Here is a 12,431-nt window from a genome sequence, read left to right as displayed (position 1 = left end):
CTGTGCCTTGCCTGTACCATCACCTATGCCATGCCTATACCATCACCTGTGCCATGCCTGTACCATCACCTATGCCATGCCTATACCATCACCTGTGCCATGCCTGTACCATCACCTATGCCATGCCTATACCATCACCTGTGCCATGCCTGTACCATGACTTCAAAGTCAAGCAATTTTATACTGCGTTTTTTGAGGCGAAGCAATACCTATTACATTTTTCTTTTTGCGCCCCCCCAAAAATTTTGAGCACCAGCCGCCACTGCTGCTTACAATCTAAGATTCCTACAATAGTCTTAAAAACTCAGGAACATTTTAGGACCAACTCATGTAGACCCCCAATTCATCTTTGAGAATGACTTTGGGAACCCAAAGTACCTTGAAAAGACCCATGCTGGAAATAAACCCAAGACAGTAACTTTGAATGGACACAGTGATTACTACAGGCATTAATATACTGGAAAAGAGCCCTCAGTTGGTTCAATAATGAACACTATTGTTCCATTTTCCCTCATCATTGATAAAGTTAATTCTGTAATGCTGATGGAAAGAATACACCATATGCTCTTTGATACTCTGCACTCCCTGATGCCAAGTGGAGTGCTTGGAAGAAGGCTTCCCGTCATTTTTTTTTTTTTTTTTTTTTTTCTAATATTTTCCCTATTTGCAGATTTGAATTGGGTTCAGAATGCTTTGTTCCATGTTTCTAATTCAGTATTTATGGAATATTCTTCACAAGCAGTATATTGATCTGATGCTTAAAACTATAGTCTAGCACTGATGCTGTTAGCTGTTCCTCTGATTGTTTGTTGTTTTTTTTTTTCTTATGGAAGCTTCAATTTCTTTTGTAACTACTGTAAACTGACAATCTTTTTGGTCAATTGTGATTTATACTTCACATATAAAAATTGTTTGTAAACAAACAATAGTGAACACTATTAGTCCCCGTTCACACTAAGGCGACCTGTGAGGCGACCTGGTCGCCTCACAGGTCGCCGTAGGTCGCCTCCCATAGGGAAGCTGCGGACCCGTTCTAATAGGAGCGACACAAGTCGCTCCGACTTAGAAAAAGGGTCCGGAGCTTCTTTGGGGCGACCAGGAGGCGACCGCCATAGACTTCAATGTTATGAAGTCCGTGGCGGCCGCTCCAAGGTCGCGGCACGCTGCTCGCACCGCGATCTCGGAGGTCGCCCCGGGAAGTAGCGTCGCTCGTATGTGAACGGGCACTTACTGGCAAGACAACTTGACTTTGGTACATGGCTTGGTCAACATACCACCTTACAGGACACCACCCTTTGCCTTCAAAATAGCATCAATTCTTCTAGGTACACTGATTTTGAAAGAACTTGGCAGGTAGGTTGTTCAAAACATCTTGGGGAACTAATCACAGATTTTCTCTGGATGTATACTACCTCATGTCTTTGTGTCTTTTCATGTAATCCCAGACAGACTCCATGATGTTAAGATCAGGACTCTATGGGGGCCAAACCATCACTTCCAGGACTCCTTGTTCTTCTATACACCTATGATAGTCCTTAATGGCATTAGATATATAGAGCAAAGGAGCACCATTACTCCCGACCAGCCCAGGTGAATAAATGATATGGAGCAACCTCAACCTACATGTCTGCACCACACACTCTGATGCGTTTCACCTCGCCCACCGAGGCTTACGCATAGGGTCCTGGCGGGGTCAGAGTGAAATTGGTATCAGGACAAGCCTGCACCCCATGTTCTGGGATACAGTGAAATGCTTTCATCTCTACTTTGAGGTGAAAAGCAATATAACAGGACATTGGCTGTATGTTTGGGGTTGTTGTACTGCTGCAGAATATATTTGGGGCCATTCACATGCCTCCCTGATGGTATGACATGATGGATAAGTATCAGTTCGTATTTCTCAGCATTGAGGACACCATTGATCCCAACCAAATCTCCAACTCCATTTGCAGAAATGCAGCCCCAAACTTGCAAGGAACATCCACCATGCTTAACTCTGCCTGCAGACACTCATTATTGTATCGCTCTCTAGCCCTTCGGCAAACAAACTGCCACCTGTTACAGCCAAATATTTCAAATTTTGATTAATCAATCCAGAGCGCCTGCTGCCATTTTCCTGAACCCCGGTTCATATATTTTCGAGCATAGTTGAGTTGCTTAGCCTTGTTTCCATGTTGGAGGTATGGCTTTCTGGCTGCAATTCTTCAATGAAGACCACTTCTAGGCAGAATTCTCCACCTGTACCTGGGTCCCATTGGTTTCTGCCAACACCTTCTGATGTTGCAGGGGAACTAAGGCTGGCCATACATGTGTCGAATTTCGAAAGAAGATTTTTTCGCAAATCAGAAATTTTGTGTGTTTTGTGATTCAATGGTGCCACCGTTGATTTCGAAATTCGACCGACCAAGTCTTCAATTTCTCCTTATATGGCTACAGAAAATAATTTTAGTGTCCTGGGAATCTTCTTTTCTTTCAGGGAATTTTCTATTCTTGCAATCATGCACATTTCTTTTTAATTATATTTCTCGCACGATTCTCCCATCATTGATTAGAAAAATCGTTCATTTTTAAAAAAATTTCCAACATACCCGATCACTCAAATTCGATGAACACACGAAAATCAGCCATTGCTGCAACCCACTAATGGTGAGAAATTCGAACGAAAATTCTTAGATAAGATTTTCTAAAGAAAATTCTTTCGATATTCGACCCATGGATGGCCAGCCTAGGCACGATGTGTCTTTCATCTGCTGCATTAAATTTGCTTGGCCAAACACTGCGTCTACACTCCTCAACATTTCCTGTTTGTTTGTGTTTCTTCAAACAGCACATATGACCTGTGACATGATACTGTCTTCTACAAACTCACCTTAGTAGCAGAGTTTGGCTGTACCTCACCCAGTTTTAAGCCTCTTACACAGCTGTTTATGTTTCTGTTAATAACTGTGTTTTAAACCTACATATGAAATGGATTATCATTTGCCCCCACTTGGTGTAATTGGTTATTCATACACCTGACTCTAATTCAAGAATTGATGCTGGTTTGAAGCCAAAGGGTAGTCACAACAAATATTAATTTGATTTAGATTTTTCTTGTGATCGTTCACTGTGCAATTTGTAATTTGATAGTATTAAACATTTAAAATATATTTATTTTAAATATTTTTGAAATAATTCTTACTTTACAGCATTTTTTCACACCTGCCTAAAACTTTTGTAAAGTACTATAAGTTTAGTGAGTAGTAAGGCTGGGGACTAGGAATTTTTTAAGTAAGTTGCACAAATATTGAAAGTTTGCTGTTTGGAATGCTTTTGCTATTTAGGCTTGGTACTCCAATCTGAGTCCCTCCTATATGTAGATCAATGCTTCTGCCTGTTCCTCTTCCGGGCCACAGCTTGAACCCCTTAGGGGTAGCCTTGTAGATGGATACGGATATGTTGTTTCTACTGTTCTGATTCTATTGCAATCCACTTCACCGATATTTGTTACATTGATTATATTTCCAAATTTTGCATTCCTTTCTACCTGGACTCCGTTTTATACATTTTATACATTTCCGTTGTATCTATTATATGTTCATAATTGTTATTGCATCTATTGTATATTCATAATACTAATAAAATATTTTGAACGAGAAAGTTTGCTGTCATATAGACATTGTACTGTCATCCTCCATTTTCAATTCCTGTGCAGTGAATATTGTAGTCAAATGACAAAATAGACTCACCTCCACTAGAATATGTTTGGTGATTGTGTCCTTTCTCCCTTGTATTGGGTTTACAATCTCATTGCCGCACAGTCCTCCTCCTGGCAGGGTCTGAGCACTCACTGTAAAGTTCACTTCGCCTGAGAAAAACACAGGAGGATCTCTTACACTACACCCATGTACAGGTTCTCATCTCTGGGTTTAATGTAGCACTCCAGCAAATAATAACAAGATAAAAATTAATAACCCATTAAAAGATAAATAACAATAATAGCTTTTTCTGTATTACTTTCAATCCATAGTACTTTAACTGGATGTCCTCAGCCTGGAGGCCAGCATCATTTTTCCTCTGTGCCCAGGTCCTCTTAGACCCACCTCAAGCTGTAACTGGACAGTGAAAGGAGAAGCAGCTCACCTTTCTGTCACTCTGCTTTCTCCACCTATCAGCACGCCCCCTGTTGGCACATGAACTGATTGGTTCCTTTCACTGCTTCTTCTCCTGACACTCCAGCCCTGCTTATATAGGGTCTAAAAGAGGCCAATGCCAGGTCACATTCAGGAACTTGCACTGTTTGCATTTAAAAATAAATGGAATGATCTATTAATACAGATATGCATTTATTTGTGTCTTTTTACAGTATCAGCCTAGAGTTTAAGTTTAAAGCCTTTATCTTGTGTGGACCTGACTTCTTTTTTTCTAATAATTGGATAACCTAACCGGTCTTGTTCCTTCATTATTGTGTGAGCTTAAGGCTGGGCTCGGAGCAGAAAAACAAGAATTTAACATGGTTATGTCTTTGTTAAAATGGTTCTAAAGGCAGAAGATGTTTTACCTTAATGCATTCTATGTCCAGCAGCCCCTCCAGCCCTCCTAAAACTTACCTGAGCCCCATTGAGATCCAGCGATATGCAGATGTGCACAAGAGCCTCGGCTCCCGCTGCTGTCAATCCCAGCCAGTGAGCTAATGAGGAGAGAGATGAGCTCTGTGTGTGAATGGATACTTGGGAGCGAGCCTGCTTGGGTGCCCCCAAAGCAAGCTGCTTGCTTTAGGGGCACTCAGCAGGAGGGAGGGGCCAGGAGTGCCGGTGAGGGACCCAAAAAGAGGAGGATCCATGCTGCTCTGTGCAAAACCAACTGCACAGAGCAAGTAAGTATAACATGTTTGTTCTTTAAGCAAAAAAAAACGTTGCCTTTTAATATCACTTTAAAACATACATAAATGAATACATAAATGCAACTGGCCTATGTACGCAAATCTGTCTATGGCCTCACACACATAGGCAGAAAAAATATTGCTTTTAGAGCTCTATTTCAGCCAATGTTTCCATACACTTTGTGACAGGTAGGTTCCTTTCTAAATGCCATACACCTATAACCGCATAATTACATGTCAAAACAATTATTTTCTTATGCTGGATTTTACTGCCAGACCCCAACAGAAAGATCCAGCATAGAAGGAACAGTGTTGGGGTAGTTACTCAAAAAATTTAACTAGTTACTAGTTACTTCTGTAAATTGTAACGAGATTACTCTACTAGTTACTGCATTTGAAAAGTAACTTCACTACTTATTACTTTACTTTCCTCTTTCTTAATTGACTGTGTAGAAGAAGATACATGACACTCTTTCTGCATAGAGTTTATTGTATAAACACAGGCTTTGGTAAACATGAGAGCAAAACCTGAAAAAACAGAATAAAAGATAAAGTGCAACAAAAAGTCATAAACTTCATCCCTCTCTATTCTTCGAAATAACGATTGTATCGCACACCTTGGGTAACGCAGGGAAGCGCGTTCCGATAGCCTAGTAAAGTAGTGTAGTTACTTCCTATAGCCTAGTAAAGTAGTGTAGTTACCAATATTAGTATTGTAACTAGTTACTTTACTTAGTTACCAAAAAAAGTAATGTAGTTACTGTAATCAGTTACTTTGTAACTAGTTACCCCCAACACTGAGAAGGAAGTATTTTAATATGTTCATGTGCATGAAGCCTTCATGTATACCAATGTTCTGCCATCCTTTGTGTATCAGCTGTCATATTGGCAGAGGAAGGGGCAGTACCAGGCTTTGCTGCCTGCACGAGTGCTGATAAAGATCATACTTACAACAGGAGCCAGATAAACCTATTGGTCATTGTCCAATCACAGGCTGGGATCAGGGGAGTGTAATGTTCTGGTACCTCTGGTACCCCTTATTTCACTTCCCATTCATGTATGCGTCCCACCATTCTCTTTTGGTAGGTGCGCATACACCTTTAAGACCGATGCTGTCATCACTGAGCGCCGAAGAGCGGCTATTTCAACCGCCGGCGTTCTCACTCACATGTTCGTTCAACCTGCCTTGAAGCTCATATGCTCACAAGCGTACCTCGCTGTCGGAACCTCGCTACTGATCCCTGTATCCCGCTACCGGATCACTCGCTCATACCGAACCTCTCTACTACTGCTTGCTATTAGTGATAAGTACCCCGCAGGGGAATCCTCCATAAACTTTCCTACTAAGCTTACACTATCTAGCTCTGCATATTAAGGACTGTTACTATCATCTGCACTGTTGTTTAGATTGCTAGCTCTTGAGCCTACTAACATCTATCCTTGCACTGGGTTAGTCTCTCCTGTATGTCATCTGCTATCCTACCACCTACTACCATACATGATTGCTAACCTATCTGCATCCTACCTGTTACCATCTATACTCTCATGAACATTCCTCTCAAGTGCTGTTCACCTATTGTCACTGTTCATACCTGTCTCTTTAGCTCATCACCACTATACTGCTATATACATCTATCACTCCAGGAACATCTTATTGAGTGTGTATATTTGTATGCTGAATCAGACAGACCACAGTGATGAGTCTTGGGAGTTGGAATTGGTATTTCAACGTATCTCTACATGACTGCTGAGTGGAGTTTTTCTGCAGCTGCAAATCCATCTTGTTTCAGAAAACGCAGGAGCGTTACAGGGAGTGACCAAATTGTATTGCTTAACTGAAGTTTGAAAAAGTGAGGTCACTTACTCAGCTATGCTATCTGGCAGAGCTGTATACACATCAGAACTAGATAGATACTATTACAAACCCTTTGGCAAGTTAAAGCGGAGTTCCGGCCTCAAATACCTTTTTTAACTAAAAATACCCCTATAATACTAATCCATCGCCCTTTACAGAACCGCTGTTCTCATACTTACAAGGTGTACGGTATTGGATTTTAGTCAAAATCTTACTTTTAAAAATGCTGTCTGGGCGCGGCCATCTTGGATGTGGGTATCTGAAGCCGCAGTGTAATCTGCTGTGTCCTTCTTCCTGATTCCAGGGAGTGTTCTGGGAGTTCTTCCTGATTTCAGCCTCCTGGGAGTGATGACAAACAGCTCCCAGGATGCAATGTAAAGGCGGAAGTGATGTCGGTGGCCGTGGCCACAGAGGGGGGAGAAGGAGGAAGTACAATCAAAAATGCCCTGAAAATAAGGTAAGGGACCCCCGAAAAAAATGCCCAATTGTTGATCAGCATAGCGAGCACTCCAGGAATCACTAAAGTTGTAAAATAGGCCGGAACTCCACTTTAAACTGCTTCTATGCATATTAATTGGGCATTAAGCTTTTTGGTTGTTGGCTTTTAAGTGGTATTAAACCCAAACTGCATTTTTGCAATTGATGCAAGCAATTTATAAATTCAGTAGAACATACATGCTAATTTTGAAATCCTTAGGGAGTTTCCCAGCAAGCACAATGTACTGGGATATGGAAAATGGTAGTATTACAAACACACACTTGGGTTGAATTGGATGGACTGGTGTCTTTATCCAACTATGTAGCTATGTAGATTCAGTTCCACAATGGATGTCCACAGGCCTTTTTTTCAGTGGGAACACGGGGGAGCGCAGTTCCAACAGTTCCGGTCAGTTGTTGATGGGAGAGATCTACTGTTGAAGGAAGGGTCTATTGATGCTGGCTTCTGGAAGATCTATTGTTGCTTATTGCAATTTTTTTTGCCAAAAATATTTAGCAGAAAAGTTAGTTAGAGTTGTAGAGGGCTTCCTATCTGAGAGAGGAGGTTCCTCATCAGAATACAATGTTTTCATCATCTCACTTCTTAGATTTATTTTGTCAAACAATGTATTTCTATTCAATGGTTCCCATTACCTCCAGGTGCAGGGTGTGGCTATGGTGACCAAGTGTGCCCCCTCCTATGCCAACCTGCACCTGGGGGGATAGGAACGTGATCTCTTCTCCAGGGAGGATCTTGAGTCTCTTCTCTCCTGTGTACTCCTATGGAGAAGATTTATCGATGACATTTTTATGATTTGGACAGGTTCTTTAACTATGTTATTGAAGTTTCTTGAAACTTTGAAAATCAATGATTTCAATCTTAAATTTACATATACATATAGCCAGAAATCCTTGGATTTTTTGGATATCGCAATCTATGTAGGTGAAGATGGAACATTGGGCTCCACCCTCTTTCGTAAAACCACCGCAGGGAATACTATCCTGAGGGCAGATAGCTCCCACCCCCAACCATTGGTATCGAGTATACCATATAGCCAATACTTAAGAATTAGGCGTAATTGTACTCAATTAGAAGACTTTGAAAGAGAGGCAAAAAAATTACAGAGACGATTACTATGTAGGGGATATAGCAGGGCATGTCTTAAAAGATCTTATCACAGAGCTAAAAAATGGAACAGAACTGATTTGATTTTTGGCAAAAAGAAAAAAACTACTAATACTGATGAGGTACGGCTAATTACTCCTTACTCTGGCCAACATGACCAGGTACGATTAATTTTAAAGAAATTTTGGTACCTCTTAGAGGCTGATGAAAAGGTGTCCAAATATGTTGGTGACCGTCCTCAAATAACATTTAAAAGGTCTCGATCATTAAGGGACCAGCTGGTCCATAGTCATTACACTCCTTCAAGCAAATGTAAAAGGAAATTAACGGGCACATATTCTTGCAGAAGATGCAACTTCTGCAGATATTTGCCTAATTTGAGTGAAATCGTTCTTCCAAATGGGAAATTATATAAACCCAATTTTTATGCAAGTTGCCAAACTGTTGGAGTTGTATATATAATGTAGTGTAGCTGTAAAACCTTCTATATAGGCAAAACAAAAAGACCTTTTTTTAATAGAATTCGAGACCACGTGAAACTTGTCAAAAACAAGAAGTTCGAAAGTCCCATTAGTCGACATATGGGTCTATATCATGGCTTTGATGACAAAATGATGACATTTTTTGCTTTGGAACATGTTCCACTGAATGAACAAGGTGGAAGTGTAGACAGAAATTTATTGCAACGTGAAACAAAATGGATATTTAATTTATCAGCTATTCAGTATCCTGGTATTAATGAATCCATTAGTTTCAAGCCCTTTCTTGGCTAGGCAATGTCAAAAGAATTCATTGTTAGTTAAAATACACTATTCGGGTTGAAAACTAACAGGTCAGGATCCTGTGCTTTGACACAGTATCCCCTTTTCTTATGCTTTATGCATTGTTAATTTATACAGTGTTGATATGAATTGATTGTATTATGTTTTTCAGATGTAGTTCTCTACTCACAAAAGAACAAGGAATTTCTCTTTCTTTATCAAACTGCTTTCAACAAATTCCTGATCCTTGCCGGTAGGTGGACATGACTGGGGGCGTCAAACAGATCGGGTGACTTTTTTCCATCAGATTGAGAACTTGAACTGGGCCTCCATCTTGCCTCTGCTTTTGTTGCCTATATGGGCACCCGCGGTGCCCTACCTTATTTTTCCAGGCAAAATTGGTCTGGCCTGGTTAGTAGCAGCACCGCCTTTGATTCCCGGCTGATTTCCTTTTTGGAGCCTTATATTACATTTTATTCCCTTTTTTCTCTACTTCTCTTTGTTCAACAGCTGAATGCATATTTCTCACTATAGACACTAGAGAGCAATTGAGGCAGATTTTTGTATGTGACTGTGTCCTATAAAATCGTCTTTATATCTTTATATATTTCAATATTCTCTCAGGTAAGTATCATCGCTTTAAGTAGCGCCATTTGGGTTGATCCGAGTGTTGAATCTATTTCGGACTATCTCTCCTTTTCAATTTACCTCCTCTGCTTACATGGCGACCGAACCGGATGTAGTCATCCTCGACTTCCGGTTCCGGGTGGCATCATATGATGCGGTCGCGTCTGTATGACGCACTTCCTGCTTGGCTTCAATTGGATCGCCGGGTGCATCTTGCTCTCACTCCTACGGTGACGTCAGATGCCGCGGGAGTGGAGAGGGTGTATAAATGCCGGCTGTAACGCTCCTGCGTTTTACGTATGATGTGGATTTTCAGCTGCAGAAATATTCCACTTCAGTAGTCATGTAGAGAAACGCTGAGACACCAATCCCAACTCCCAATGACTCATCATGTGTGGAGGATCTCAATTCAGCAAGTAAATACACACACTCAATAAGATGTTTCCTAGAGTGACTTATGTATATAGTAACACAGTGATGATAGGCTGAAGAGACAGGTTGGGTAGAGATGGTAGATGACAGACACTTGAAAGGAAATGTTCTTGAAAGTAAGATAGTAGCAGATGGGATGCAGATAGGTTTAGCAATCATGTATGGTAGCAGATGACAGAGTAGCAGGTGGACATACAAGAGAGATCAACCCAGTGCAAGAACAGGTGGTAGTAGGCTCAAGAGCTAGCAATCTTAGATAATGCAGATGTAGTAATAGTCCTTAGTATGCAGAGCTAGATAGTGTAAGCTTTAGTATAAAGGTTATAGAGGTTTCCCCTGTGGGGTACTTATCACTAATAGCAATGTAGCAGAGGAGAGGTTCGGCAAGAGCGGATGATCCGGTAGCGGGATACAGGGATCAGCGCAGCGTGGTTCCGACAGCGAGGTATGCTTGCAAGCATGAGAGCTTCAAGACAGGTTAGCATCAAGGCACAAAGCAGTTTGAACGAACACATGTGAGTGAGAGCCGGCGATCTAAATAGCCATCCAGTCCGGCGCTCAGTGATGACAGCATCAGTCTTAAAGGTGTATGCGCACCTTACCAAAAGAGAATGGTGGGGCGCATACACTTATGAAAGAGTAATTAGGGTACCCAAAGGTACCAGAACATTACACCGGCGCAACATGGTCAGTATTACACTAGACCACTGGGGAACGACATATGCGGTTGAAGATTTCTGCGGTAATGGAACATTTCTCTTTTTCACCATTCCACTGATTCCTTTTGGGCTTATTTATGCTGACTAAATTACTTCGTGCTTTATGCCCCTTTCTCTCCCTTGTGCAGCATTGTTTTGGAGCATACCATTGGCAAAGTCTGTCGCAATTTGGCGTCCGATTACATATCAGTGTGGATGGAACTTTATGTGTGCAATATTGCCTCATAAGGGTAAATATTCTTGGTCATTTTACCTTCTACCGTCAGCATATATATATATATTTTACAATTCTAGGTGTACACCACATATATATATATTTTTTTGTCTTGCTTAAAGGGATATTTCTTCCTGGGGATTTATATGGGATAATTTTGGTTCTCCCTCCCCGCTTTTGATATTGGAATACCTTTGAAGTATACTTTATTGCTATTTCAGAATAGGTAAATATATTTCCATTCAAGAATGTGATATTCATAAGTCACAAAATCCATATGGTTTCTAATACATTCCTATATTGCAGTTTCTCATTCTCAATACGTATTACCCTTGGCTTGGCTATCACCCTCTCTATGGGTCAACTTTAAGGGGCTAGATGTCTCAGTTCCTCCCTCCTCATTCACCTGGTCTCCGGCGCCTACGTTGTGTTCACCTCCGGCAAAAGAAAGGGGTCAGGTCTTTATAAAGGTACTTTTTTGATATTAGTGCTAAAATTGTGAAGTGTATGAGGGCATCAAATTTAGGACCTTTTGGTTTCTGCCCTAGTAGTTATTCCTTTGTTCTATTGTTTATGCTCTTTTTTTCTGTAATTTAGAAATGTTCACTCTCAAGAAATATCTGGCAAAACTCCTGAAGAAGCTATTATGAAGATGGCGAAACATGTAGAGTTGATATTTTTGAGTGCATTCCTTTGCTTTTAACATTTTATCAAATGTCCTGTCTTGTCCTTTTTTCTTTGTGTAATAAAATGTTCAATTTTTGAGAATTCAGATTTTTCTCCATCATTTGCACCTTTAAAGTCCCAATCGGCCCCCCCCATTGTAGTTACTATTTATCATAGGGATGTGGTGCTTTTTATTCTATCTTTAGCAATATTTTTCAAAAATTTAGCAGAAAACAAATTGGCCTAAAATGTTAAAAAATTTAAATTTTTACTTTTTTTTTTGGAGAATTTCATGTAAAAAAATTTTGAAAAATATTGATATTTTTTCAAAATTGTCGCTCTTTTTTGTTCGTAGCGCAAAAAAAAAAAAATTGCACAGGTGATCAAATACCACCAAAAGAAAGCTCTGTTTGTGGGAAAAAAGGACATCAATTTTTGTTTTGGTACAGCGTCACACGATTGCGCAATTGTCCGTTAAAGTTAAAGTCACGCAGTGCCGAATCGCAAAATAGGGCCTGGTCTTCGAGCAGCCAAATCTTCCGGGGCTAAAGTGTTTAATTATAAAACCAGCAATAGGTAAGTCATCCTACAGTGTTTTACAGGCCATGAACATGCAGCAGTAATCGTTGGGAATCTGTGCTTACTCTTCCAATGGAGACATGATTTATGGACTTTGCTTTAACCTGTGCAACA

At 40.5% G+C, this 12,431-nt stretch overlaps 1 protein-coding gene across 1 annotated transcript in view; it reads right to left on the bottom strand.

Moving 5' to 3' along the window:
- Window positions 1-12,431, bottom strand: part of A2M (alpha-2-macroglobulin) — a gene marked incomplete at its 5' end in the record, with an annotated part of 182,584 nt that overhangs the window by 50,121 nt on the left and 120,032 nt on the right. The window contains one exon of the mRNA XM_082267710.1: window positions 3,729-3,847. Coding sequence (XP_082123836.1) covers window positions 3,729-3,847 — 119 coding nt within the window. The remainder of the gene's footprint in view (window positions 1-3,728; window positions 3,848-12,431) is intronic.

This window comes from Pelophylax lessonae (assembly GCF_965119305.1).
Source record: "Pelophylax lessonae genome assembly, chromosome: 9".
In the NCBI taxonomy this organism is placed as follows: Eukaryota; Metazoa; Chordata; class Amphibia; order Anura; family Ranidae; genus Pelophylax; species Pelophylax lessonae.
This window is presented reverse-complemented; position numbering and strand designations above follow the sequence as displayed.